At 46.4% G+C, this 27,269-nt stretch overlaps 1 protein-coding gene across 1 annotated transcript; it reads right to left on the bottom strand.

Annotated features, from left to right (window-relative positions):
* Nucleotides 1-1,483: 1,483 nt before the first annotated feature.
* On the bottom strand, nucleotides 1,484-27,269 carry MFSD11 (major facilitator superfamily domain containing 11). The gene is made up of 14 exons (XM_045984097.1): nucleotides 26,836-27,269; nucleotides 26,385-26,555; nucleotides 25,795-25,850; nucleotides 24,167-24,274; nucleotides 23,156-23,235; nucleotides 22,938-23,034; nucleotides 21,659-21,717; nucleotides 20,888-21,032; nucleotides 16,958-16,998; nucleotides 10,071-10,136; nucleotides 7,327-7,452; nucleotides 3,829-4,003; nucleotides 3,032-3,167; nucleotides 1,484-2,122 (listed from the first exon to the last, which is right to left on the bottom strand). The coding sequence occupies exons 2-14, from the start codon at nucleotides 26,478-26,480 to the stop codon at nucleotides 1,958-1,960; spliced, it is 1,350 nt and encodes a 449-aa protein (XP_045840053.1). The 5' UTR covers nucleotides 26,481-26,555; nucleotides 26,836-27,269; the 3' UTR covers nucleotides 1,484-1,957.

Genomic DNA, 27,269 nt, shown 5'->3' with positions numbered 1-27,269 from the left:
AGAGACAATAAAATCGCTTGAATTCATTATGCAATCGCATTTACAGATTATTTATACACGATCAATAAACAACTGGGTTTATCGCAGCGCTGAGAAAGAAAACCAGAACTTTACACAACCTGAAGCAAGAGTTCAGCACTTCACACAAACGCCATTTCTCTAGGGATCCGAGCTAACCACACGGCTTTCTGAGTCCCTGCAGGACACGTGCCATCACATCTGAAAATCACACTCCACTGAATTTCTTCAAATTTGTAAGCCAACTGGGGCGCCTGGGTGGCTCAGTGGGTTAAAGCCTCTGCCTTCAGCTCAGGTCATGATCCCCGGGTCCTGGAATCGAGCCCCGCATCGGGCTCTCTGCTTGGCAGGAAACCTGCTTCCCTTCCTCTCTCTCTGCCTGCCTCTCTCCCTACTTGTGATCTCTGTCTGTCAAATAAATAAATAAAAAATCTTAAAAAAAAAAAAAATTTGTAAGCCAACTATAAAAATCTACAAACCTCTAGCAGGTTTAAAAAAACAATAGAAAACAAAGTATTACCTGTCCTCTTGGCTGAATTTACCTTGCTGTAAAACTCATCATTCGTACAGTTAAATATCACAGGTAAACGTGAGCTCTCCCATTCATAAGAAATGTCCAAACAGGCGAATCCACAGAGACAGAGAGCAAAGTAGTGCTTGCCAGCACGAGGCCAGACAACAGGGAATGACTGCTAAAAGGCATGGGGTTTCTTTCTGGGGTGATGAGAATGTTCTAGAATTACACCATGGTGCTTATCTGTACAACTTTGTGAATATACTAAAAAACAAACATTAAATTGTGTATTTTAAAATGGTGAGTTTCATGGTTTCTGAATATGTCAACTAGAAAGAATCTGTAAGCAAGCTCTTATGGAGGAAAGTGAGTCCATTTAAATATCCTCCCAGACAGTTACGCTGCATCCCCAGAAAGACGTGAGGAATGATGTCTGCTCTAGGACAGACAGCAGCCTTTCACCGCAGAACAGCTTACACGTCCCTTTTTCTTTCTCTTTCTTTTTTTGCATTGCATCTTCTAGGAAAATGCTAGCAAAAATCCTTCTCTGGTAAATGTGTATTCTTGTTGTTGTTTAAATGTGTTTTTGGGGGCGCCTGGGTGGTTCAGTGGATTAAGCATCTGCCTTTGGCTCAGGTCATGATCTCCAGGTCATGGGATCGAGCCCCATATTGGGCTCCCCACTCAGCGGGGAGTCTGTTTTTCCCTCTCCCTTTGCCCCTGCTCATGCTCGCTCTCACTCTCTCAAAGAAATAAAAATAAAATCTTAAAAAAAAAATATTGTTTTAAATGTGTTTTTGTTCATTTACATGTTAGATTCATTTTAAAAACTTTGGACAATTTTCACCTCGTTTTATAATAATTAGTTACTCCTTGCTACGCATGACAAGGTAGGGAAACTTACCAAAACAAAGCGTTTAAGGAGGAAGAAAGTGCAAATCTTTTCAAAGATTCCACTTCAGCGTCTCACAGTTTATTTAAACGTCACTCCCAGACACATACGGGGGCTGGTATATGCCCCCCATCATCACACGGCAGCACACACCCCACACCCTGCAAGAATCTTCGCTTGACATACGGCCTAGTGTTCTGAATGGGGGCAGCATCTTTCGAGGAGAACAGGAGGGCAAAGAAAACATTTACACTCTATAGCATGATTATAAGGAACTTGAGACAGAGGACATGAAAAACAACATTTTTGAACGATTATAATTGACAGAACAAGATTTCCTTATTCTGCTTGTTTTAAATAGTTAATGTCTGTAAACTTGAACACCAACCCTGGCCAACTGAGCGGTCTTGATTCTCTGTGTTTCCTTCCTGAACAGCATCCAGCACTCTGCGGAAACCGAAGGTGGCTTCTTCAGCCAAGCTGACGTCCCGCGTGTCGTCCGGCGCAGCGCCCCACCTTGCAGATGCCCCGGGTCAAATACTTCGGTAGTCAGAGCCCCGGGCCACGATGGCAGCGGCCGCCCACTCCACGGAGAAAAATGAAATGGTCCCAAAGAATCCAAATATCACCATGACCAGGAGTTGCCAGTGAAGGAGAAGGTAGTTACTGTAGAAAAATGCCACGGCTGCGCAGATGGACTGAGAGGAAACAGAACAGGTCAGAAGACGCACTCGGGCGACCCCACTGCTCCCCAGCAAGCCCCGCCACCCTCACTGCTGCCCGGATGGGACTTCATCAGCCACCAGGTCACAAATGCGCACCGTACGCTCCGGCGGGGAGCCGGCAACTCAGGCGAGCGGAAATGTTATTCAAAATAGGATTTTGCAGGACGCCTGGGTGGCTCTGTTGGTTGAGCATCTGCCTTCGGCTCAGGTCATGATCCTGGGGGCCTGTGATTGAGCCCCGCATCGGGCTCCCTGCTTGGCGGGGAGTCTGCTGCTCCCGCTGCCCCCCACCACACCCATGTGTGCCCACTTGCTCTCCATCTCAAATAAAATCTTTTTCTAAGATTTTATTTATTTATTTGTCAGAGAAAGGGAGACACACACAACACAGAGAGCACAAGCAGGGCAGTAGAAGGCGAGGGAGCGGGAGAAGCAGGTCCACTGAGCGAGGAGCCCGATGCGGGACTCGATCCCGGGACCCCAGGATCATGACCCGAGCCGAAGGCAGATGTTTAACTGAATGAGCCACCCAGATGTCCCTCAAATAAAATCTTTAAATAAATAAGTAAAATAGTATATTGTGAGAAACTGAGTAATAAAATAACGTACACACCCAGTCAGAAATGCGCTTGTCTACAGAACAAAGGGACTCTGGTACCTAAGCCTCTAATCTGTGCACTAAAACCGGAACAGCAAATCTTTTTTACAAGCGGCGGGGGGAGAAAATCACGCCCCGTCGCTGCTTCCTCAGTCCAATCAGAAATACTTTAAAGGATACCCCTGACTCTCATTTCAGAACCATCGAGAAAACAATGTTAAAGCACTTTAAAAAAAAAAAAAAAAAAAGGAGCCCAGGTCAGCCCCGCTGGAAGGGGAGCTCACCTGCACAAACTTGAAGACAGCGAAGGCCGGCGCACTGTCTTCGGAGTAGAGGAAGCCCAAGATACTAAGCAACTGGGTATTGAAGCAGCTGTCCCCAAGGCCCAGCAGGAAACTGCAGAAAATGGCGACTTCTTTGCTGCACAAATGGGAAAATTAATTTTGAACAAGCACTCTTAACAGTATGTGTTAGAGCTCTTTCCAACGTCAGAGCAATTCCCCTACAGGAGCATTTCGCTTTCAAGTCATAAACACTATGAAATAAGAAGAAATAAACACTGGACGCTACAAAGTAAGAATTTATGCTCAAACACAGTCACTTGCACAGTCCAAGCCAAGTCTGGTCTATGAACTATCTGGGAGCAGACACTGGGTTTGGGCAAGGGCCCCCCCGGATGGTGTGTCTGGGCATTAATGTCTCCATCTATAACGGATTTGAGTTGAATGCAGGGAAGTCAGATCCTCGAAACGGACATAACCAGCTGTGAATGAACGGGATGGCCTGCCCCTTCCCCACGGTTCTTCACTGCTCAGAGAGCAGCTACAGGATCACATCGGATACTCGAATGTTCTTTCACAGATCATAAAAAGCATTTAGTGGGCCGAAAGGTTAAAACCAACAATTACAAAAATAACTTGGGATTCTCCATGAGCTCCTATTTAAAATAATCAACATTTGCCAGAGGACCTTATAAAGAAAACAGAATTTCAGAAAATGATTAACTGCTCCATTCAGAACATCTAGCCACCATCACCTCCCATCCTTCCTTAAATTACTAGAAAAATGACAGTCACTATACCTGGATTTGATGTAAGCGCTGCTATCGGTCCCTTCAACGGGAGCAATAGGGGCATCCCCAGGCATGTTGAGAAATATCAAATAAAAAGCTATAAAATGCACCAGGATGCCCAACAACACAACTGGATTTCTACCGAAACGATTATTCTTGCTCAGCAGACCAAAGAGGCTTCCACCTACAGAACCAATGAAGTAGAGAAACAGAAAAACACAAGGCCAGATTAATAAATCAAAATTTTGGTTCCTTGAAAAAAAATAAGGAAAACAGAGCAACCAACAACTAATTTAATCAAGGGGAAGCAAGCACAAATATTAAAAATAAAAAATAACCGTTGCAATGGAAGAAATTTCAAGAATCAGAATGGACTTCTAGGTCAGTGGGGGTAACAGGGAGTGGATTCAGCCCCTGCCTGAAAAAAAAAATGGACAACAAATACGATGCAGTAATTCTGAAGGCAGGAAACATCAGACGACAAAGGGCAGTGATCTCTGAGACAGGAAGCGAAGGAGGGGAGCCCCGCTACTGCCCAGGTGCTGGTCTAGAGAGAAGCTTAGGCTGGGCTGCAGGGGTGGGGGGTGTGGGGGGGCGTAGGTGGAGCCCACAGCCCTCCCTGAGTGGAGGGATACCTAGGTGGCTACAGAGTTCCAGAACAGGCTATCAGAAAGAAAAGCACAGAGAGACAATTCGAAAGATCTACAGTGGGTTCCTCTGAGCCTTCCCTAAGTGCTGGTCAGCACAGGCTGTGAGTAAATTAGCAGAGAGCTGCAAAAGAACCGTCTAGAAGGGTTAGCTCTATTAGATGTATTAAGACCCTGCCCTGGGCCGGGGGCCTTGTCCCTCAAGCCAGTCAGGACATCTTACGACTCACGGGCACTGGGTGTGCACAGAAGGGTCTCCGCTCAAGAGTGAGGAATAATTAGCCCGCGTCTGAGCACTGCTTTGGTTCTGTCCAACAAACCTTAAAAGCCCTGAAAGAGTCCTACTGTTTCCAAGTAAGTGAACCACACCCAAGAACAAAGCTCAAGAATATTTAGGGGTGCCTGTGTGGCTCAGTTGGTTAAGCGTCTGCTTCAGCTCAGGTCATGATCCCAGGGTCCTGGGATCAAGCCCCGCATCAGGCTCCCTGCTCAGCAGAGAGCCTGCTTCTCCCTCTCTCTCTGCCTGCCACTCTGCTTACTTGTGCTCTCTCCCTCTCTCTGTCAAATAAATTAATAAATAAAATCTTTTTTTTTTTAAAAAAAGAGTATTTTTAAGAATACAAAAATATCCAGCTCCCACCAGGCAGAGTTCACAAAGTCTGGTATCTCCAGTGGGACCAGACAAAGCAGCAGGAAAACACGACCCATCATGAGGAGAGAAAGCAGTTACATGTGTAGGTGCCATAGGACCCAACGATTCCGGTGCTAGTTACAGAACCCAAGGGAAATGAAAACATATATCCGCACAGCAACCGTACATATGTGTTCACAGCAGCATTAATTACACTGGCCGAAAAGTGGAAACAACCCAAATGTCCAGGGAATGACGAACGGCTGGGTAAAATGGGATAGATCCGTACAATTAAATATTATTTAGTCATAAGAAAGGATGCTGCTGGTATGTGCTAGAACGTGGAGGAACCTTGGGAACATGATGCTAAATGAAAGAAGCCAGAGTTAAGAGACCATGTATCCTGTGATTCCATTCATATGAAAAGTCCAGAATAAGCAAATCCATAGAGAAAGGACATTAGCAGTTGTCTGGGGAAGGGCAAGAAACGTTTTCTAAAATTAGACTGCAGGGATGACTCACAGCCCGAGTGTACCTAAAAAACACTGACCCGTACACTGTAAGTGGGTGATATACACAGCACGTGAGTTGTAGTTCAATAAAGCTGTACAAAGAAATTTAAAAACCCAGAACTGTCGCAGATATGAGAATGAGCAAAAACATTAAGACAATTACCCTAATTGCATTCCACATGTTCAGATACATAGAAACACCCGGTTCGGATCGAGGTGTGCCCAGTAAAGGAAGGAACAGAAACCACAGAATTCTGCTCTCCCGGCCGTGCTGATCAGCACCGGCCGCTCCAAGGGTCCTATGGGTTTTTAGCGTCTGTCTTCTTCCCTCGGCCATAAGCTCCAGGTGGGCAGGGAGTCTCTTATTCATACAATGGATACATAGTAAGTGTCCGACAAACTGGAAAGTTCCTCTTACAGGACAATATCCAACACACCACTCCAGGCATGGAACCCACTTTGCTGACCAAGGGATACCCGCAGGCGTGCCGGGCCCCGGGAGGGGTATGGAAGTGTTCAGTCACTACATCGTACACCTGAAACTAATATTACATTGTACGTTAACTAGAATTCGAATAAAAAGCATTAGAAAGGGGCGCCTGGGTGGCTCAGTGGGTTAGGCCACTGCCTTCGGCTCAAGTCGTGTTCTCAGGGTCCTGGGATCGAGCCCCGCATCGGGCTCTCTGCTCAGTGGGGAGCCTGCTTCCACCTCTCTCTCTCTCCGCCTGCCTATCTACTTGTGATCTCTCTCTGTCAAATAAATAAGTAATATTTTTAAGAGGAATACCTATTGTGCTACAGAAAAAAAACATTGGTCTTTTTCCTTGTCCATCCTCCTCCCAGCTTCTTTGCACAGAGCTGCTCCTAGAACCCGGGGAACGTCCTTGGGGTCAGATGTGTCTCCTGGTTGTTCTCCATTACTCCCTTCTGACCACATCAGAGTTTATACAAATGAGGTGATCCCTGAGGGGGTGGGGGGTGGTGCAGCTAGCTTCAGGATGGGGGCTGGTTGCCAGGACCAAGACATGCTTAGAGGACTGGAACCGTCAGCCCCGACCCCCAGGCCTGGGGCAGGGGAGAGCGGTTGGAGATTGAGTTCAACTGTCATTAGCCAATGATCTCATCAACCCTTCCTCTGTCATGAAATGTCTGCACAAACCCCTAAGCGATAGGTTTGGGAGAGCTACCCTGGTTGGCTGGGGAACACGTCCACGTACTGGGAGGGTACCGTACAGGGACAGAGGTTCCTGCAGTCGGGACCCTCCTGGTCTCTGCCCCGTGTGCTTCTGCACCTGCCTGTTCACCTGCATCCTTCGTAATAAGCTTTAGTAGCACGTATCGCATTTTCCTGGGGGCCCACGGGAACCTCCAAACTTGCAGCCACATCAGAAAGAAGGTCGCCTGCGGACCTGGGACTCACACGGGGCATCCACCTTGCGTCCAAGATTCAGAAGACACTTTCCCTAAGTATTTTAAGAGAAAAAGCTGAGAGAGACTACAAGCTTTCCTATTTACGGTTTTGACAGGGGATTAGATGGCAAACATCTCATGATTATCTTAGAACAATGATAATAAAAAAAAAAAACAAAGACACACCTGTCTGGGTAAAAATAAGCAAGGAAATTAAAATTCAAGGACAGAGAGGTGAAGTAAACTTACAATATCTATGATAACGACAACAAACTGATTTCACACAGGAACTTTTTTTTAGACCAACCTAAGATTTCTCCAATGCCAATGAAAATGCCAGAAAGTCCAATGAGGCTTTTCTCTTCCGTTCCGAATTTATTTACAGCACCAATACACGTTCCATAGACACCAGAGAAGAAAGTCAATTCCAGACCTTGAGGAAAAAAGCGGATTCAATTACACAGTCACAATCTCCATTCCTGGTTCTTCTTCCCGGCTGGTGGTATGTAAGCTTTTACACACTGACACAGTAAAACTCCTTCAGCCTGATGCGCTACTCCCCCCAAGCAGAGCGGTCTTATGCTTCGTGGCTGATGAAACGGAATTAGCCACAAGATGGCAGCTGCCCTGTGTTTCCGGTAAGAATACACAACTCAAATAAGCAAACCCTTTAAACCTTCTGTTAGAAACTGTCCTTCGGGGGCGCCTGGGTGGCTCAGTGGGTTAAAGCCTCTGCCTTCGGCTCAGGTCATGATCCCAGGGTCCTGGGATCGAGTCCCGCATCGGGCTCTCTGCTCCGCAGGAAGCCTGCTTCCTCCTCTCCCTCTGCCTGCCTCTCTGCCTACTTGTGATCTGTCTGTCAAATAAATAAATAAAATCTTAAAAAAAAAAAAAAAAAAGAAAAGAAACTGTCCTTCGGGGGTGACTGGGTGATTCAGTCATTAGGGTCTGCCTTCGGCTCAGGTCATGATCCCCAGGGTCCTGGGATCCAGCCCCGCGTTGGGCTCTCTGCTCGGCAGGGAGCCTGCTTCCCCCTCTCCAACTCCCCCTGCTTCTGTTCCCTCTCTCGCTGTGTCTCTCTGTCAAATAAATAAATAAAATCTTTAAAAAAAAGAGAGAGAGAGAGAGAGAGAAAGAAACTGTCCTTCGGGGCACCCGGGTGGGTGCTCAGTCTGTTGAGCATCTGACTCCTGATTTCAGGTCAGGTCATGGTCTCAGGGCTGTGGGATCGAGCCCCAGGACGGGCTCGGTGCTCCGTGTGGATTCTCTCCCTCCGCCCCTCCCCTTGCTCATGCGTGTGCACACGCATGCATACGCAGGCTCTCTCTCAAATAAATTAATCTTACAAACAAACAAAATGATCCTGTGTGGATATGGGATGGACAGAGGACGGTACACATGTAAGTCTGTAATCATGATTTTTAAAGCACATGGGACCTTATCAGTTGCTCTCCAAGTTAACCAGAAGTAGGTTTGGAAAACCAATGCATGCTGTCCACCTCTGCTTAAGGGCAAAATATCTTCATTCAACTCTTTTTCCCAGAAAAGGAAGTTTTAAAAATTAGGGCTACAAAAATTAAGGTCAATCAGTAGAAGACCTCATTCCTTAATGCTACCAAAACAAGTGAATTTTAAAGATGTTTGCCATTCATTCTATTTCTCAAAAAAAGATGTTTATACCTGTATGGTAAATAAAGGCAAAAGTAACATTGGCCCATTATAACTTTTTTTTTTTTTTTAACACGGCAGCACTTTTTTTTAAAAGATTTTATTTCAGAGAGAAAGAGTGCACACGCACAAAAGTGTGAACAGGGAGGGGCAGAGGGAGAAGCAGACTCCCCACGGAGCACAGAACCCTAGCTCCCTTGATCCCAGGACCTAAGCTGAAGGCAGATGCTTCACCGACTGAGCCACCCAGGCACCTCGACATAACAGCACTTTTTAAAAGGAAACCGATTTCCTTAGCATTCTGAAGATCTGAGAGAGCTCCGGAGCTGCCAAGAAACCACAGAGCTCATTCCATTTCATTAGAAAGTATACGAATCCATACAAAGTTAGAAGGATTTACTCAGTTATTTTCTGCAGAGCTCCATTTTGCCCTAAAATCACTGGTTGCGGGGCGCCTGGGTGGCTCAGTGGGTTAAAGCCTCTGCCTTTGGCTCAGGTCATGATCTCAGGGTCCTGGGATCGAGCCCTGCATCAGGCTCTCTGCTCAGCAGGGAGCCTGCTTCCCTTCCTCTCTCTCTGCCTACTTGTGATCTCTCTGTCAAATGAAAAAAAAAAAAAAAATCACTGGTTGCAATGAACCATGCCTTCCGGGGTCAACCCTTCGGTAGAACCCTCCCACGCTGAATTTGGGCTGGCCCTGCGACATGCTTTCACCAGTGAAACGCAGTCCAAGTGACACTGGGCTCAAGCCTTCAGAAAGTCTGGCTGGTTCTCCTTTTGCTCTTTTTGGAGCCCCTAAGCAATCTGGCCTTCCTGCAGGATGAGAAGGAAGGGATCACTTGGGAGGGGGTCACGCAGCCATGGAGACTACCATGAACAGAGACTCAGCCTTGAATTTGACCCCTTCAGATACGCAAAGGAAACTATCCAGAAGCTACAGCCCCAGCTGCCTCTACCAGCACCCAGAAGAGACCTCAATTAAGACCATCAGAAGAATCATGTAGGGGCGCCTGGGTGGCTCAGTGGGTTAAAGCCTCTGCCTTCGGCTCAGGTCATGATCCCAGTGTCCTGGGATCGAGCCCCGCATCGGGCTCTCTGCTCAGCGGGGAGCCTGCTTCTCCCTCTCTCTGCCTGCCTTGGGGAGCCTGCTTCTCCTTCTCTCTCTGCCTGCCTCTCTCCTGCTTGTGATCTCTGTTTGTCAAATAAATAAATAAAATCTTTAAAAAAAAGAAGAAGAAGAAGAAGAATCATGTAGCTGAGCCCCATCAGTGCAGAGAGCTGTGAGAAAGAATCACGTGGCGGTTGTTTTCAGTCCTCACGGTCATGACGCAGCCACAGAAAACCCAGACCGCTGTCAGTCCCATTACCTGTCAGTCCCATTACCTGTATAGGCAGTCGTAATACTAAGGAGCAGCATCTCCTTGGTGACACATAACTTCAGAGACTTTTCTGTAAGAAAGAAAACAATGCAGGAGTGCTTAATGCAGTTTTAATTGCCCCAAGATTCCAAAACACTTACTCAACCCAGACACCTCTTGTCGGTAACGCCGGCAGACAAATACAGGGGGACCAAGGTCAAGGATTCAGATGCTGAAGGGATGAACTTAATCCGCCCTGTAAATAAAACGTTCTCTCCACCTGCTTCGCTACATCCTATAGTGCTGTTTTGCCCCACACATTCTCCAGCTTGAATCTAAAAAAGCAACAATGGAACGGAGAAAAGAAACAGGATCAACCAAAACAAGACTGCGTCAACAGACTTGAGTGAAGTTGGGCTAAGGGTGACAATGGCCGGCAGGGCGCTAACGTCCCGGGGGAAGGAGTGGGCGCAGAGCGGCTTGAAGACTGGACTCCAGATGACAACTGCCACCCAGGGAGTTTGCTGACGGCACTGAGGCTACCACACCACTTCCTGCGATTCTCAGTTCTCTGGATCTGGGGACCGAAGAGCTAGTTCGGCGTATTTGCTTAGGACTACTCTAACGTCTGCTTTCATGCTGTTCAATGTGGTGGAGATCCGCAATGGGAAATGCAGGTCTAGAAACTGCATATATTTTTTTTAAGATTTTATTTATTTATTTGACAGAGAGAGATCACAAGTAGGCAGAGAGGCAGGCGGAGACGGGGAGAGGGGGACAGGGGGGAGGGTGCGGAAGCAGACTCCCTGCTGAGCAGGGAGCCTGAAGCAGGGTCCGATCCCAGGACCCTGAGATCATGACCTAAGTCGAAAGAAGAGGCTTAACCCACTGAGCCACCCAGGCGCCCCTAAAAACTGCATACTTTAACCAGCTTTTTGAACCTGCTCCCATCTCATAGCTTAAGGTCACTGATCTAAACTAGTCCTAAACCAACAGAGGCTCCAGATTTTAGTTCTTACTCAACTGCTCCCTACAAAAGTTACACAAGACACAGTCTGTCCTGAATTTCACCACATGCAGAACAAGATACTTTTTTCTCAAATCTCACGGAAATATAAAGAGACTAAATGCAGTAAGATATTGTCACCATTTTCATGCATTTCCAGGAAAAAATATAGGATCAATACGAGGTTTAGAACAGTATTTTTTTAAAAGATTTTATTTATTTATTTGACAGAGAGAGAGAGAGAGATCACAAGTAGACAGAGAGGCAGGCAGAGAGAGAGGAGGAAGCAGGCTCCCCGCTGAGTGGAGAACCCGATGTGGGGTTCAATCCCAGGACCCTGATATCATGACCTGAGCTGAAGGCAGAGGCTTAACCCACTGAGCCACCCAGGTGACCCTAAAACAGTATTTTTAATTAAAAAAAAAAGAAGACATTAGCAAAGCATGTTTGCTTTTGAATAATCAGAAGATTTAACAAAAAATTGTAAAACGCTGGGGCACCCGGGTGGTCTCTCTGAGGATGAGGCGCATAGTGGAACTCTCCTCCTTCTCAATTTTGTTGTGACCCTAAAACAGCTCTAATGGTACGCCTCAGAGGCTCAGGCAGTTAAGTGTCTGCTTTCAGCTCAGGTGGTGATCCTGGAATCCTGGGATCAGGCCCCACGTGGGGCACACTGCTCAGTGGGGAGTCTGTTTCTCCTTCTCCCTTTGCCCCTCCCCCTTCTCCTTCTCTCTCTCGCACACTCTCCCTCGCAAATAAATTTTTAAAAAATCTAAAAAGTTCTAAAAAAATGAAGTGCATTAAAAACAATACAACATCAAAAAAAAAACACAACAATACAACATCATCCATTTACAGAAATAGATAAAGTGATCCTAAAATTCATATGGAAATTCAAGGGGCCCACCATGGCCAAAATGATCTTGAAAAAGAACAAAGCTGGAGGGCTCACCCTTTCCAACTTCAGAGCTTGACAGTCATCAGCACAGCGAGCTACCAGTGTAAGGACAGACACGTGCATCCAGAAATAAACACTCACATTTACCGTCAATTTTCAACAGGGGCCCCAGCACAACCCAGGGGGTAAAGAACAACAGTCTTTTCAGTGGGACAAGCAGGTGGCCATATGCAGAGGACTGAGGTTGGACGCCCACCTCACAACACACACAACAAGGAACTTAGAAGAGATCCCAGACCTCAATGTCAGAGCTGAGACTATAAAAGTCTTAGAAGAAAACACAGGAGCAAATCTCTGTGACCCGGGCCAGTCAAAACCTTAGGACCCCAAAAACACACGCAAAAGATAAAATGGATAAATCATCAGCCATCATCAAAAATTCAGAACTTTTGAGCTTTAAGAGATACCACTGAGAAAATGAAAAGTCAACCTAAGAAACAGGAGAAAAGATTTGCAAATCATGTATGAGAGACTTTTATCAAGGGTATGAGAAGAATTTTTACAACTCGGCAATAAAAAAAGAACTCATAAAAAACGGGCAAAGGACCTGAGCAGACAGGTCTCCCGAGATGCAATGCAAATGCCCCACGAGCATGTGAAAATAGGTTCCACGTCCTTAGCCATTCGGGAAATGCCAATCAAAACCACGAGACGCCACTTTACACCCACAGGGACAGCTATCCTCCGAAAGACAGGTAAGAGTTCAAGGAAGTGGAGAACCTGGAGAAACTGGAACCTTCAGATACGGCTGATGGGACCGTAAAATGGTGCAGCCACTCCAGACGACATCTGCTGGTTCCCGGAAGGTGAACCATGGCGACCACAGCACCCAGCAATCCTGCGGCTCCTAGGAGCCTATGGAGATGTGCAGACGTACAGCCATACAAAAACCCATGCACAGGACGCCTGGGTGGCTCAGTTGGTTGACTGACTGCCTTAGCTCGGGTCATGATCCTGGAGTCCCGGCATCAAGTCCTGCATGGTGGGGGAGGGTGTCCCTGCTCCGTCAGGGGTCTCCTTGTCCAGACCTTCCCTCCTCATGCCCGTTCTCTCTCTCAAATAAATAAAATCTTTAAAACCAAACCAAACCAAAAAACCTGTCCACAGATGTTCACAGCAGCATTATTCATGATGCCTACAAACAACCCATCTGCAGAACACGCTAGAACACAGATGAGCCTCGAAACCATGATTGGAAGTAAAACCCAAACCGAGAAACAGGTCACAGAAGAGCACACAGAGTCCGACTCTATGTATGCGAAATAACCTCCAGGATAGGCAAGTCCAGAGAGAGAAAGTGCATTAACGGGTACCGGGGGTGAGGGATGGGAGAGGTGGGGAGGATATGGGGAGTGAATGCTGATGGGGACAGAAGTTCCTTCCGCGGTGAGGAATAGGTCTTAGAACTGACTGTGGTGACAGATGAACAACCCCGTGAATGTACTAAAGGCCACTCAACTGTCTACTTTAAATGGGTGATCAGACAGCATGTGAATTATATTCAATAAACCTGTTCTATTAGGAGAAAAAAATACCACCTAAGAGCTTAATGGATCCCCTTCCAGACTTAAAAAAAATGTTCGACAGAAACAAATTTCATTACATGCACGATTTTAAAATTTGTTTTCACATAAAAGAGCAAATATGTTCTAACATCATCGAGCTCATTTGAATGGCCAAGATAATCTACCGTACCGAGGCACTGAGGCCTTGTAGAGAAATATTTCAATTACTTTCAGTTTCTCCCTCATAGAGACATCCTAGCCATTAAATCTTGACAAAAATTCTTAAATTATTTGCTGAGGATAATCCTATTAGTAGAATTGCTGGTGTAAAGGCACACACATTTGAAGGCTTCTGATAACCTGCTGACTAATGGCTCTTCAGAAAATAACACAAATACAGATTCCCATCAGCAAGGCGGTCTCATGCATATAAACACCTACTCCCCCTAACACGGACAATTAATTTTTTATCTTTTGAAATTTGATGGAAAACTTTCAAACCTGTATTTCTTAGACACAAGCAAATTACCTTCCCTGCCATTTTAGCTCTATTAAGTTGCTTTGACAAAGTTTTACAGTTTAAGCAACGAAAGGGCATTCTTTTCCCTTATCGTCTGAGTGACCTGCTTAGAAGTTTCTTCAGTTACTTTTCTAGTTTCATCTCTACGTTGCACCCATCTGGAATGCGAGGAGATACGACATTTGAGTCCATTTTCCTACACATCCCGCTCCTTAACTTTGCTTATTTAAGTCTTTCATTGTGTTTACTGTACTGTGGACGTGGGCCTGATTCTAGAATCCAGTTCCACGGCTCTTTCTATTCCAAAGTGTTCAAATGAACTCACAGTCGACTTTAATATTCATTAGGGAAAGTCCTTCTCCTTTTCAAAAAGTTCCTGGGCCCTGGGGCGCCTGGGTGGCTCAGTGGGTTAAAGCCTCTGCCTTCGGCTCAGGTCATGATCTCAGGGTCCAGGGATCAAGCCCCGCATCGGGCTCTCCGCTCAGTGGGGAGCCTGCTTCCCTTCCTCTCTCTGCCTACTTGTGATCTCTGTCAAAAAAAAAAAAAAAAAGTTCCTGGGCCCTTCTGATTTATTCTTCCAGATCGACTTTAGGATTGCTTCAAGACTAGAAATAAATTTTAAAGAACTTTCTAGAAACCCATGAAGCATACACACTCGGTTGAGGAATGCAGTGCTTTTCAGATAACCAGGAGCCCTTCCTGTACAACACGCGTCACAGCGTCAACAGAGGGAATGTGATGATTGAGAATAAATGAAACACAGCCCCCCATGCCGCCCCCCGCCCCAGACAGACAGATTACTTAAAGCTTGGACAGTCTTCTTCCTTCCTGTCTTCTCTTTGACTTCCTTGCTATGTCATTACCTCCCATTGCTCCCCAGGGCCCAGCAACCAGCTCCTAAATCTGCCTGCCCTGTAACACCTCACACGCCCCTTACCTTTTTGGCTGCTCCTTCCCTCTCCCCATTCAAACGAGACAGCTCAACATCCCATCACTCCTGCACCCTCCCGAGCAACCAACTAGTTCCGTGGTGAAACTGCGTGGCCCCCGTTGTATTAGTGCCCATTCTAATGACAGAGAAGTTGAGGCGAGGTCTGTACATTGAGGAAGGACATACTGAATCCGGTTACTATCAACAGCAGCCAGGGAGAGCAGGTTCCATAATGGTGCAGAGAGGCCGTATCAAGCCTCACCAAGGCTGGATGGACCATTCCATAAACCTGGGGGTCATCGATCTCCCTTTTTCTTGACTCCATGGCTCACCAATAAGCCAATGTGGCTTTCTAGGCCAAGAAGGGAATAATAAGAAATGAATATCTATGAAAGGACTCAGTAAAAAATATTAAATGCCATCATATATGGTTAAATCGAGGGGCACCTGGGTGGCTCAGTTGGTTAAGCGACTGCCTTTGGCTCAGGTCATGATCCCACGGTCCTGGGATCGAGTCCTGCATCAGGGTCTCTGCTCAGTGGGGAGTTTGCTTCTCCCTCTGCCTGTTCTCTCTCTAATAAATAAACAAAATCTTAAAAAAAATTTTTTTTTTAATCTTAAAAAAAAATGGTTAAATTGAGATTTCCATGGGTTTGGTTAGGTTGAGTCCTTTCCCGTCTGGTCCCTCTGATCAATAAAGGGCCTTGTGACAAACAAGTTTCTAGGCTCGAAAAGCTGAAAGCCAGACCTTTGACTGTGGTGACCTCCCGTCTTGCTGGGGGACAGTCAGGCTGCATCCTTTTTAATTACAGCATATCATTAAGAATGTGTTCCTGAGGGGGCACCTGGATGGCTCAGTTGGTTAACCATCTGCCTTCAGCCCAGCTCTTGACCCCAGGGTCCTGGGATCGAATTCCATGTGGGGCTCCCTGCTCAGCAGGGAGTCTGCTTCTCCCTCTGTCCCTCAACCGGCTCGTGCTCTCTCTCCTTCTCTCTCTCAAAAACAAATAAAATCTTAAAAAAAAAAAAAAGAAGCTGTTCCTGAAACATGAGAAATACGTGTAACAGAAGCCTGATTAAATAGCCCAAAGGATAAGATGCTATGTATTCGAGACTCAGACTACCACACCCATAGCCTTTTCTAAAAAAGGAGACCACAGGAATTCTTGGCTAGAAGTTGGGTGCTTTGTATCCTCTGACTCAGGCCATGGCTGATTAGATGAAGAATTTGCATCCGAGCCCAAGGCAACCTGTAGGCTCCCCACAAGCACAGAGCGAATAAGGCCGAAGGACTTAACTGAAACAACACGGGCCCTAAAAGGCTGTTCCCCACTAGACAGCGGTCAGATTCTCTCTCCTTGGGAGACAAAGAGGCTGAGAGAGCTACAGGCAGAAGCAGAGAACTGGCCCCATCAGGCCTTACGAGAACCGGAAGCCATGTGTGCCGGTTTCTGAAGGAACCACAAGATGGCCGTTATGGGACTCACTGGCTTTGCCTGTGACACAGTTTAGGCTCAGCAATGTCCTAGCTATCTGACCTTGGGTAGATAATTTCTCTAAGCCTCGATTCTCTCTTCTATAAAATGCAGAGAATGGTAGGTGCGTGTTCTAGGGATACACACCTTCAGAATAACACAAAATGATCATGGAGGGAAGAGCCCCCTGCAGTCGAGCCCAACTGTTCTCCCAGACTCGGTTCTGAGGAGATGGTCTGTGTGTCCTCACTGCCTTGTAAAGCGCCAGTCCATGAGCAATCCGCACCTCCCCGCGTGTCCCTTGCACGGCACCAGGCCGGGCAGTCGGGCTCCCGTCCATCCCGCACACCCCCAGTTACAGAGACGCCGAGAAGACGACCGGACTGCGGAGCCGCATACCTGGAGAAACGAAAACACTGCAGGATCGTCAATCCAAAGCCACCAGGGAAAGGGGGAAAGGCAGATGTTGTGGCTGTTCCCAAACAGCTCTTGTATTTCAGACACAGAAAATACTTACTGAATGCATCGACTGCTTTTCCCATAGTGCTCTGGGCAGACCTGGAAAAATAAAACAAAATTTCAAAGCGTTTTCCCCTGAAAACTGAACAGAGAACCAAAATGCTATCATATTTTCATGGATGTTTGTCAGAGCTCCGTCCTCTACGTGGTCTGGCAAACACCGCCGTTGCCCGGGATGCTCCTTGCTCCGGGAGTCCCTCCGGGACCCCATCCTTGCCTCAGAGAACAAGGGCTCCCTGGGTGACCCTTTATTAACAGCTGAACACAATTCCCTCCAACTAAGCTGGAAGCACACATCCCCGCGTGTCCTTCTCAGAAAGGCTACTTCAGGCAGGACAGAACTCTCCTCCACCCTGCTGTTCCCATACGATAAAAACCCCTTGAAAGAACTCGATTTCCCTCCACTCTGACTCCTTCAAAACTAAGTTGTGCGGCGTGAAAACTCTTCAAAAGCAACACCAGCCCCTGGGCTGCCAGCCGGGTGCGGGAGAAGCTGGGGGTCAGAAACGTGGGCTGCAGGGTCTGCGCTGGGTTTGCCCCTTCTTCCTCGTATAGTGTTAGATAGTTATTCCTTGCCTCCAAGTTTCACTTCCCCGTTTATAAAACAGGGGCGCCACCACTTCGCTGGAACGATTTAATGAGACCGTGTAGCCAAAATCAAGAGTCTGACACTTGGGGCGCCTGGGTGGCTCAGTGGGTTAAAGCCTCTGCCTTCAGCTCAGGTCATGATCTCAGGGTCCTGGGATCGAGCCCCGCATCGGGCGCTCTGCTCAGCGGAGAGCCTGTTTCCCCCTCTCTCTCTGCCTGCCTCTCTGCCTACTTGTGATCTCTGTCAAATAAACAAATAAAATATTAAAAAAAAAAAAAAAGAGTCTGACACTTAACCAACTGAGCCACCCAGGCACCTCTGAACCGTACACTCTAAATGGGTAAACTGCACAGCATGTGAATTATATCTCAATAAAAACTGTTTTTTAAAAAGATTCCTACTTCTTTTCTCTCTCACCTACTAGAAAGCTCCGTGAATGCACGAACCTCTCTCTGTTTGTTCAACGAAACACCCTCCGGACAGTGCCTGGAACAGACACTCAGATACAGACCACAGGGAGGAAGGGGAGGAGGGAGGCCAGAGAGGCGACCGCCAATGAAGGAATTCCTAGAGGTCGCCCAGCTCACAGGGCTTCACGCGTGCCAATTACGCATAAGGGGACGACTCAGGTTGAGCTACCGTTTTGCGTCCTCAAATCATCTTCTGTAAGGAGTTTAGTGGAATCCTTTAAAATCAGATCCTACTTTTTCCTTCAATGGCTTTTTTTTTTTTTTTTTTTTTTGAGGCAGGTTGGGGCAGACGGAGAGAGACTCTTAAGCAGACACCCCCCCCAACCCTGCTGAGAGCAGAGCCTGACATTGGGCTTGATCTCAGGACCCTGAAATCATGACCTGAGCCCGAAATCAAGAGACGGATGCTCAGCTAAGCCACCTGGGCACCTCCCCTCTTCAATGGCTTCCAGTCACACCGAGAACAGAACCTGCTCAGCCTTCCAGGATTGACTCCCTGCCCACCGCAGACACTCCCACTTCCACCCCTCCCTGTGCCTCCCTGCAGCCCTGGCACCCACCGCACCCTTCCCACCACCTGGCCTTGGTGGTGGCCATCAGCTGATCCTCCCTCCTCACCGGTCAGGCCTCAGGGAGCCACCCGGCCCTCCAGCATCTCCCCCATACACTGCCTTCTTCGCACGCACGTTGTGGTTTTACACCAGGACCATCTACACCCCCTCTAAAATTAAGCCACGCAAGAGCAGGGACTTATCACTGCTGTGCCCCTCAGCTTTAGAAGGGGACTGGCGCAGGGTCTGTGCTCCTTATAAAGACAAGAAAGCTTTAAGTGTGGGAGACAAAAATGCTGAAAGGACTAAGCAAAACTCCTTCCTCAGCACCGCATCCCAGCAGTTACACGATCCTCTGTCCACAAATTCCCTGAGAACAGGGAAGGCCTGTATCTATCTGTACGGCACCCACACTGGACGCTGGCTAAACGAACCGGGGTTTTAGTTTCTGCTCAATCTGTGGTATTCACCTTCACAGAATCCTTCTGCAACATCTGTTAGCTTATGATTAAAAATATATACACATAGTTGACATTACGTATATGGACCGGAAATATACACCCATAAGTACATACATATTCAAACCAAAGGTGACTCTTCTTTGCTTTATTATTATTTTTTTAAATATTTTGTTTATTTATGTATGAGGACAGAGAGAGAGAACACAAGCAGGGGGAGCAGCAGAGGGAGAGGGAGAAGCAGGCTCCCTCCCCACTGAGTAGAGAGCCTGATGTGGGGCTCAATCCCAGGACCCTGGGATCATGACCTGAGCTAAAGGGAGACGCTTAACCGACTGAGCCACCCGGGTGCCCCTCTCTTTTGCTTTAAACAAACTTAGTGAAATTTTGAATGCTTAGTGATCCTCTGACCGGAGAATTTTAGGCCTTTTTGGGATTAACAAGGCAGCACAGAACGCTCAGTGCCAGCGTTCTAACAAGAGATAACACGCCATAAAGTAATCTTTATGATTTACTGATTCAGAAACAAAGCAGAATGAGACTGGCAAAGATTTCTCATTTCCCTTTCCTCCAACCTGGATAATACCTGCAAAGAAATAGTCTGTGATGTTGTAGTTTTACTAAAAATTCAAACGGCACAAGGCAATTACAGTTTTTAGGAAAACACAGGGCTATACACCTGTTTCCCCATTTGGACTCCTTTGGGGAGAAGCGCATGTGCAGGTCAGTGCAAAAACCCGGCCGTGTGTGCAGGAGGGTGGGTGTGACTGAGGATCATCAAGGACGACCGTCCATGGCCCTGCCACATCCACGTACCACAGGAAAAGGGAAATTTGGGGGCCGGGTCAGAGAAACCGTAACAGAGGGCAAAGACTGTCTTCCATTTAACTTTAGAAATGCACGTCTTTGTACATTAAAACACGGGATGCCAGCTGAATTGAAAGGGAACAGAGGCCCAGAGAAAGAAAAGGATTATGGCTACTGTTGAGGGTCAGACAACTTGTCAGCCACAACCTGGGATTGACTCAAATCCCCTGTAAACGTTTCCCTGCCTCTCCTTTCCTTTCCCTTCTGACTCCCCACAGCTCCCCCTTTGTCTTCCTTCTCTTCTGATTGGCTTTAAAACCCTTTCCTCTGGGCCGCCTGGCTGGCCCAGTCAGTGGAGTCTGCAACTGTTTCTTTTTTCTTTCTCTTTTTAAGATTTTATTTGAGAGAGAGAGAGAGAGAGAGAAAGCACATGTGGGATCAAGCAGGTGCCTGAGAGGGGTGGGTAAAGGGAGAGGGACAGAATCTTCAGCGGACTCCCCACTCCCTGCTGGGTGCAGAGCCCAAGGTGGGGCTCAATCCCAGGACCCTGAGATCATGACCCGAACTGAAATCAAGAGATGGACATTTAAATGACCAAGCCACCCAGGGGCCCTGAGCCTGTGCCTCTCGATCTCAGGGTTGTAGCCCCACACTGGGTGTGTCACCTACTTAAAGAAAGTACATACATAGATACATACATAATAAAAAATAAATAAATGAAATTTTTTCATCCTGACTGCCCAACACTGGATATTAGGGCTCTGAAAAGGTTGGGAAGGGGCGCCTGGGTGGCTCAGTGGGTTAAAGCCTCTGCCTTCCGCTCAGGTCATGATCTCAGGTCCTGGGATCGAGCCCCGCATCGGGCTCTCTGCTCAGTGGGGAGCCTGCTTCCTCCTCTCTCTCTCTGCCTGCCTCTCTGCCTGCTTGTGATCTCTCTCTCTGTCAAATAAATAAATAAAATCTTTTAAAAAAGGAAAAAAAGGTTGGGAATCTCTAAACTACAACCACTCAGAATGTATTTTCAAATAAAAAGGAACATTGCCAACTTCTTACTCGTTGACTTCCAGGTCCTGGTCATCAGAAGACTCATCTTCTCCCAGGACATTTTCAGAATCTGGCTGCCGAATGAGAAAGAAAAGAACTGTCCCCACAAGGCTAATCACTGTCAGGGCAATAAACACTGTTCTTCGGTCACTCTCTAGAGAAAAAAGAAAGAAGAAAGCAGATAGCACATGCAAACAGTTCGAGTCAGTGTGGTGTTTACAACCATCCAAACATTTCCTTGTTACGTGTTTACTCTACTGCATTAGTGAAAATCTCAGACAAGAAACTCAACAGAAGACCTCTACCTTTGTCTTTCAGTTAAAGTACTACTAAGCCAAAAGAAAAATGGCACAAGAAATTAATCATATTCTTTTAACCAAAGAAGTGCACAGACAAAACAAGGGTTCAAAAGTCTAACAAGCGACTGGTAAGCTTGTACACGGCATGAGCTTCCCCTATACCTTGAGCTGCTGCTCAAAGCGGAGTCAAAAACTAAAATCCTAGCTTAATAATATGAGGAAATGCTAAAGTGTACAAACCTAGCAATTCACAGACCGGTACCCCTGGGGCTAATAATACATTATATGTTTATAAAAAATTTTTTTAATTATAAAATGGAAAAAAGTAATATAAGGAAAAAAGTGACTAAAGACTAAAATCTGAGAGGACTTAAGGCAGCAAAATTCATTAGCACAATGTGAACAGAGCAATAATGGATCTTTTTGTGAAATTATTCTTCGTCTTCAAACGTGTGCGTAAAGCAAAGCAAAAAGCACAAACCTGATATTTGAGTTTTCCCTTGCCAAGCAAAATATATGTAGAGGTTTCCAAAGAACAAGCTGGGGGAAGAAAAGGGAGGACAGCATGTTGAGGATTTATTTCCATATTTATAGTTTTTAAAGCATTTTTTCCATTATTTGTTAAAAAGAGAGAGAGAAAAAGTTTTTTTAAAGCATATATAATTTTAACAGTATCGACCTGCCCTGGATCATTTAAGAGTATCAAGTCCGCCCTGACTCCTTCTGAAAAACTAACTGACCCAGATGGAATTCAGTCTCCTTCCACCTGACCTGAATCAGAGCTGCTCTTCAAAGGCCCGACTCTCTCGGAAACACGTGATCTACTGGAACTCTGGAAATGACTACTTGGAAACAAGCTTATGCTACTTCTCCAATTCTCTGTTTTAAAGAATCTATGGTGAGGCGTGGGGGGGCCCACGATTCAGTTACCTGCATCTAATCAGACACTTTAGCATACTTTCCCAGAGAAGGAATCATTCACTTACACTTCGGTTTCTTAATACACACCCCCTTACAACTAAACATCTGTATTTATGAAGACTTATCAACACCACGATTTTAGGCAATAACCATGAGGGTAAAGCCTCAGGACAGATTCCCCAACAGAATGACCATTTTTGCTTTTTTACTTAGGAAATATATAACATGCTAGATCGTTCAGCACTGATATAATCAGTCTCACTTTCAAATCTTTAAAAATTCATTTGTTTTTAAGTACTCACTACACACCCAACGTGTGGCTCCAACTCATGACCCTGAGATCAAGAGCCATATGCCCCCCCCCATGACTGAGCCAGCCAGGTGCCCCTCATTTTTGAATTTTAATATATTTGTTCGTGTTATCAGGAGCTGCTCAGCGGGAAGGATGTGGTCTTTGGAATCCAGATAAGGATGGTTTAAATCAGATCAGTTACTTCACTTTTAAGCCTGTTTTCTCATCTGTAGAACACAGATAATACCTTCTGGTCTCCTGAGGTGGTGAGGATTACTGAGATTTACTAAGGAAGCCAACGGTCCCTGCCTGAAATATAGCAGATGCTAAATACATTACGGTTAACATGATTTTCTCTTTACTAATCATGAGTGCCGATGAGGTGGGTGCATGCCTTTCACACAATTCTATAAAACGTTAAATCCGTAGCACACGTAGCTAGGAAGTCAGGTCCTGGAACATGGAAGGATGCAATTTGCAACACAAGATCTAAAAAAATGGTGAGACAAGAATTAAAGGAAAGACTGAGCTCCAAGAGGATTATTACCTAGATTGTAAGAGTGCCCAGAAAATTCCACTGTTTCTCCCAATAGTATGCTCATCTGAATTTATTGTCAGGCAATTTCCTTGTGCTGTCCAAAGCACTGAAATTCAAACCAAAAGTTTGTCAAGGTAATGAGATCACTTGGCTTCTTCCCCCACGAAACACATGATACGCTTAAATAAATCCCAGAAGACAGAGAAAATAAACATCAAGATACTTACCGGCAGCTGCAATTCCAATGAAAACAGAGGCTGTGTAGAACGACCACGGGAGAGGCTGGATAAAAACGGCAATGTACATGCTAAAATGTAACAGGTCAACGCATTACGGTCAAACAATACCGCATAGAGAATGCCAATTATGCCTTCTAGGAATCAGTTCTGAGGATTCTCTTGTTTTAAAAGTCAACCTGGGGGGCGCCTGGGTGGCTCAGTGGGTTAAGCCTCTGCCTTTGGCTCAGGTCATGATCCCAGGGTCCTGGGTTCCAGCCCTGCATGGAGCTCTCTGCTCGGCAGGGAGCCTGCTTCCCCTTCTCTTTCTGCCTGCCTCTCTGCCTGCTTGTGATCTCTCTCTCTCTCTCTGTCAAATAAATAAATAAATAATCCTAAAGAAAAAAAAAAAAGGTCAACCTGTAAAGGACTTCCCCAGCATTGGGAAAAAAGGGACAAATGTGACCTACTCGTTTCTTAACGTATTATTTCAAATTGGGTCAGACACTGAACGAGGGTTTGCAATTGGCCTTTGCCAATAGCTCAGCTTGTGCTGGGACTGGAGTTCTACAACCCAGAAGAAAAGCTTAGTTCTCTCGGCTGAATTCCTGTTAATCAACGTGATATAAAATAAGAGTATTTGACAGGAAGTTCTTTCCAGCTTCACAGAAAGAGATGTGGGGATACTACTTTTATGACTAGTAAAGTGAAAGCAAGTGCGTACACATACCATCACATTCAAACAACAAGGCATCTCTGGGCATCAAGAAAAGAACCAAATCCCTAAAATACTGCCTGTAAGCTATTCAATCCAAGTAGGCAAACAAAAAAAATTTTTTTTTAAGTAATCTCTGCACCCAGTGTGCGGCTTGAACCTACAACTCGGAAATCGACTGTCACATGCCTTTTCTGACTGAACCAGCCACGCACCACCAGGTCAGCAGTTTCTTGTGAAAAGTTTACTACGTGCTTGGAAGGTGCTGAGGGAGTTTGGATTAAATGAAAGAAAATCACACTACTCACCTGTAAAATAAACCACTCGCAAACATAGAGAGCTGAGGTCCTATAACGGCAACCACCGATGGGGTAATCAAATTTGAAGCGGAGAACACGCCATAAATAATTGCCATGCTGTACACACAACACATAAAAGGGAAAAACAAAACCCTTGAATCACTGTCTCAAAAGTGCGTTTTTTCAAATCTGCTTAGAACCTATAGATTTTTTTGCCCCAAACCTTCATTTCTCTAGTTGAACTTAACGATAATTCTGTCATTAAGCTGAATGCTACAGTGAGGTTTTCACGTACCCAGAATCTTGAAGTCCCATCAGCTTTCCCTTTGACTCAGCCTGCCTTGGACAATATGCTTTTAATGGAATGGTAACATATAAAAAACAGCTAACATGTAACACGTAACAGACATCGAACCAAGTGTTTTATGGATGTTTTCTTTATTAAATCTGACAGCTCTATAAAGTATTATTAGTATCCTCACTCTACAGAAAAGAAAACTGAAACATGGAGGGGTTCAGTTACTTGCCAGAAGTCCAGCTAGATAGCTGGGGAATAGGGAAGCCAGAATCCCATCCCTGGTATCTCGCTCCAGAAGCCCTCGTCAACCAGTCTGCTCTACAAACTTAGTTTACAGCTCCTGGCAACTACATGAAATTTCATGGTTATGACCAACAAGCACAGAGTTCTCACTCACTTAAACCAGAACTTATTTAACTCAATCTAATCGTCTCACTTGAACATTATTCGGCTACTATAGATCCAGCCCTAGAACACACGTGTGCAGCAGTGTGATAAAACCATCTTGAGGGTCCTGAATTCATTCCCCAGACACTATCTACAAACCCAAAGTAAATTATTCTGTGACTTTTATGATCCTTTCAAACAGTTAAGTTTCTCTGGAAATGAAAGACAAAGTAAAAACTGTGGTATTGTTAATCACTTAAAAAAACAGACATTAGCGCCCCATTATTCTCAAACATCATGTGTAAGATCAGGTTTAGCATAGGGAATAAGCAAATAAGGTGAGTTGTGGGGGGAGGGGAGGATATTGGTCAGCATCTAATGGTTAATTGCAGAGAAATTAAGAACCTGTACGTGTTTATATCCAAGTGCTCATATCCATGTGTGCATTACACTCCCAGCTTCAATCACAAAGTACTAGTGACTCATGAAGGTCTTTTCACTTTATTTTCTGTCTGTAAAAGTGGGACTAAACACCTTAACAAAAATCTAAAAGCTCCTGACGACAGCATGTTCATCATTACAAAATGACAAAGACAGGAAGGCTGATTCAAGAATCTTATAAAACATCCTCTGTTTACGGCAACACTTGAGTGTTTATTAAATGCCGGGTGCTGTGCCAAGAGCTTTACACCCATTTTCTAGGCGAGGAAACGGCTCACAGAAGTAACCTGCCTAACGTAATGCGGTGTTAAACCATGAAACCAGGATTTCAAACCCAGTATTTAATTCTACACGAAACCTAAACTCCCCATCTTTATTATGTTCTCCCAAACAGACCAGACACAGAGAAAAAGCAACCACTTCGAATTCAATCACAGAGCCATTGCCGGAGATTCTGGTAAGATTTCGGTAACCATCGTAACATAGGAAGGAAAGTCACAGGGTACCATACCTGGTATAGCCACTGCCGTGAAAGTCTGTGCTATTTAAGCTCCTGATGACAGTTTGCTGCGTGAAAGATAAAGCTAATCAATGAAAACATTTCGCGGTCTCCCTCCCCATCCCCACCGAAGTTTGTCTCCAAGAACTGAAAACTAAGCCCCCGGTAAAGTAAAACTCAAGATACTCAGTACTTCATGTTGAAAGTCAACTAGGAGACAAGAAGGACTGCAGAACAGGAAAAAGCAAACCGAGGACAGGGAAGGGGGGGAAAGATCAGCTGAGGCTATGCCGGGGGGTTCTTTTCTCCTCAATTCTCCCACGACTAATGGAGCCCTTCACACACACAAGAAATAACAGGTCAACGTACAACCCCCAGGTCAACCAGAGGAATGAGCCGCACGGTTTAACTCCCCCATCCCGGTGCAATATTAGCAAGAAACGTCTGACACACGAAATTGACCTGAGGCATCAAAAACGAGGAAGGGTCGGTGGGGAAATGGAAGGTGCAACTTAAGCGCGCTGTCCGGCACAATTACTGTTTATTATCATTTTCGGAATGCGTTACGAGGCACGTCAGAGGAGGAACAGATCCCGACTCACCGCCACATTTCCACAAGTTTGAAAGGCGGTGAACATAAACATAAAGGCAACTCCTAAAATTATAATGTTGAAGAGCTTTTTAGATTCCGGGGACATTGTGGCTCAACGTGGCCGGGGGTCCGCAGCGGCCCAGGGCGGTCAGCTCTCCTCGGGGCGAACCCACTGACAATCCTGGGGAAGGAAATGAGATGGTGAGAAGAGGAGGCCGATCCGGGAGCAAGGCTGCCAAGCTGTCAACTTCCAGTTCTTGGATCCGAATCGCGGGCCAGAGTGAGGTTCTCCCCGCGGGCAGTCAGGACATTCCTTTGAGCCGATACGAGCAGAGAAGGGCCCGACCCCGGAGAGGCGCCAATAATGCCGTGGCTCAGGTTGAGGGGCCAGCAAGGGGGATCACCCGCCAAGACCGAGGTGCAGCGGCCGGCGCGGCCCCGCCCGCCCGGCCCTGACTCACCGCGGGTCAGGCGACCCGGTCACCTGACCGCAGCCTCGGCCGGCCGCTCGGCCCTCTGGGAAATGTAGTCCTGTACAGCCCGAGACGCGCAGGCGCGCCGTAAGGAGGGGAGGGGCGCCGAACCCGCGCGCCCCCCCGAAGGAGGAGCTTCAAAGCGGAACCCCACCAAGAAATCGGGAACTGCGGGAGGGAACCCGGAGACGTTGTAGCGGGGTCTGAGAAGGCCGGGGACCGCGGGGCAAACGGGGGGAGAAGGAGAAGTACTCCCTCTGATAGAAGCGGGAACCTCCTGCGGAGGTCCGAGCAGAAAAGGGGCGTGGGGCTCGGATATTGGCATGAAAAGAAGGCGTGGCCTGGAAGGGGAGCGCTTCCTGTTCCTCTTGCGGGAGAACGCCCGTACGGCCTCGCAGCCGGAAAGAGCTTTTCGCGGGCTT

The sequence above is a fragment of the Meles meles genome, chromosome 18 (genome assembly GCF_922984935.1).
Source record: "Meles meles chromosome 18, mMelMel3.1 paternal haplotype, whole genome shotgun sequence".
Lineage (NCBI taxonomy): Eukaryota > Metazoa > Chordata > Mammalia > Carnivora > Mustelidae > Meles > Meles meles.
Note: the sequence above shows the minus strand (reverse complement) of the source record. Positions and strands in the feature narration are given on the sequence as shown.

Bases quoted from the DNA above. Each gene is read 5' to 3' on its own strand.
- MFSD11 (XM_045984097.1), bottom strand. From the start codon at position 26,480: ATGTCCCCGGAATCTAAAAAGCTCTTCAACATTATAATTTTAGGAGTT. The intron at 3,168-3,828 runs GTATAGTGACTG...CCATTTGTGCAG, and splicing joins AGCGCTTACATCAAATCCAG to CAAAGAAGTCGCCATTTTCT. The intron at 2,123-3,031 runs GTGAGCTCCCCT...GTTTCCTCTCAG, and splicing joins CTGTCTTCAAGTTTGTGCAG to TCCATCTGCGCAGCCGTGGC.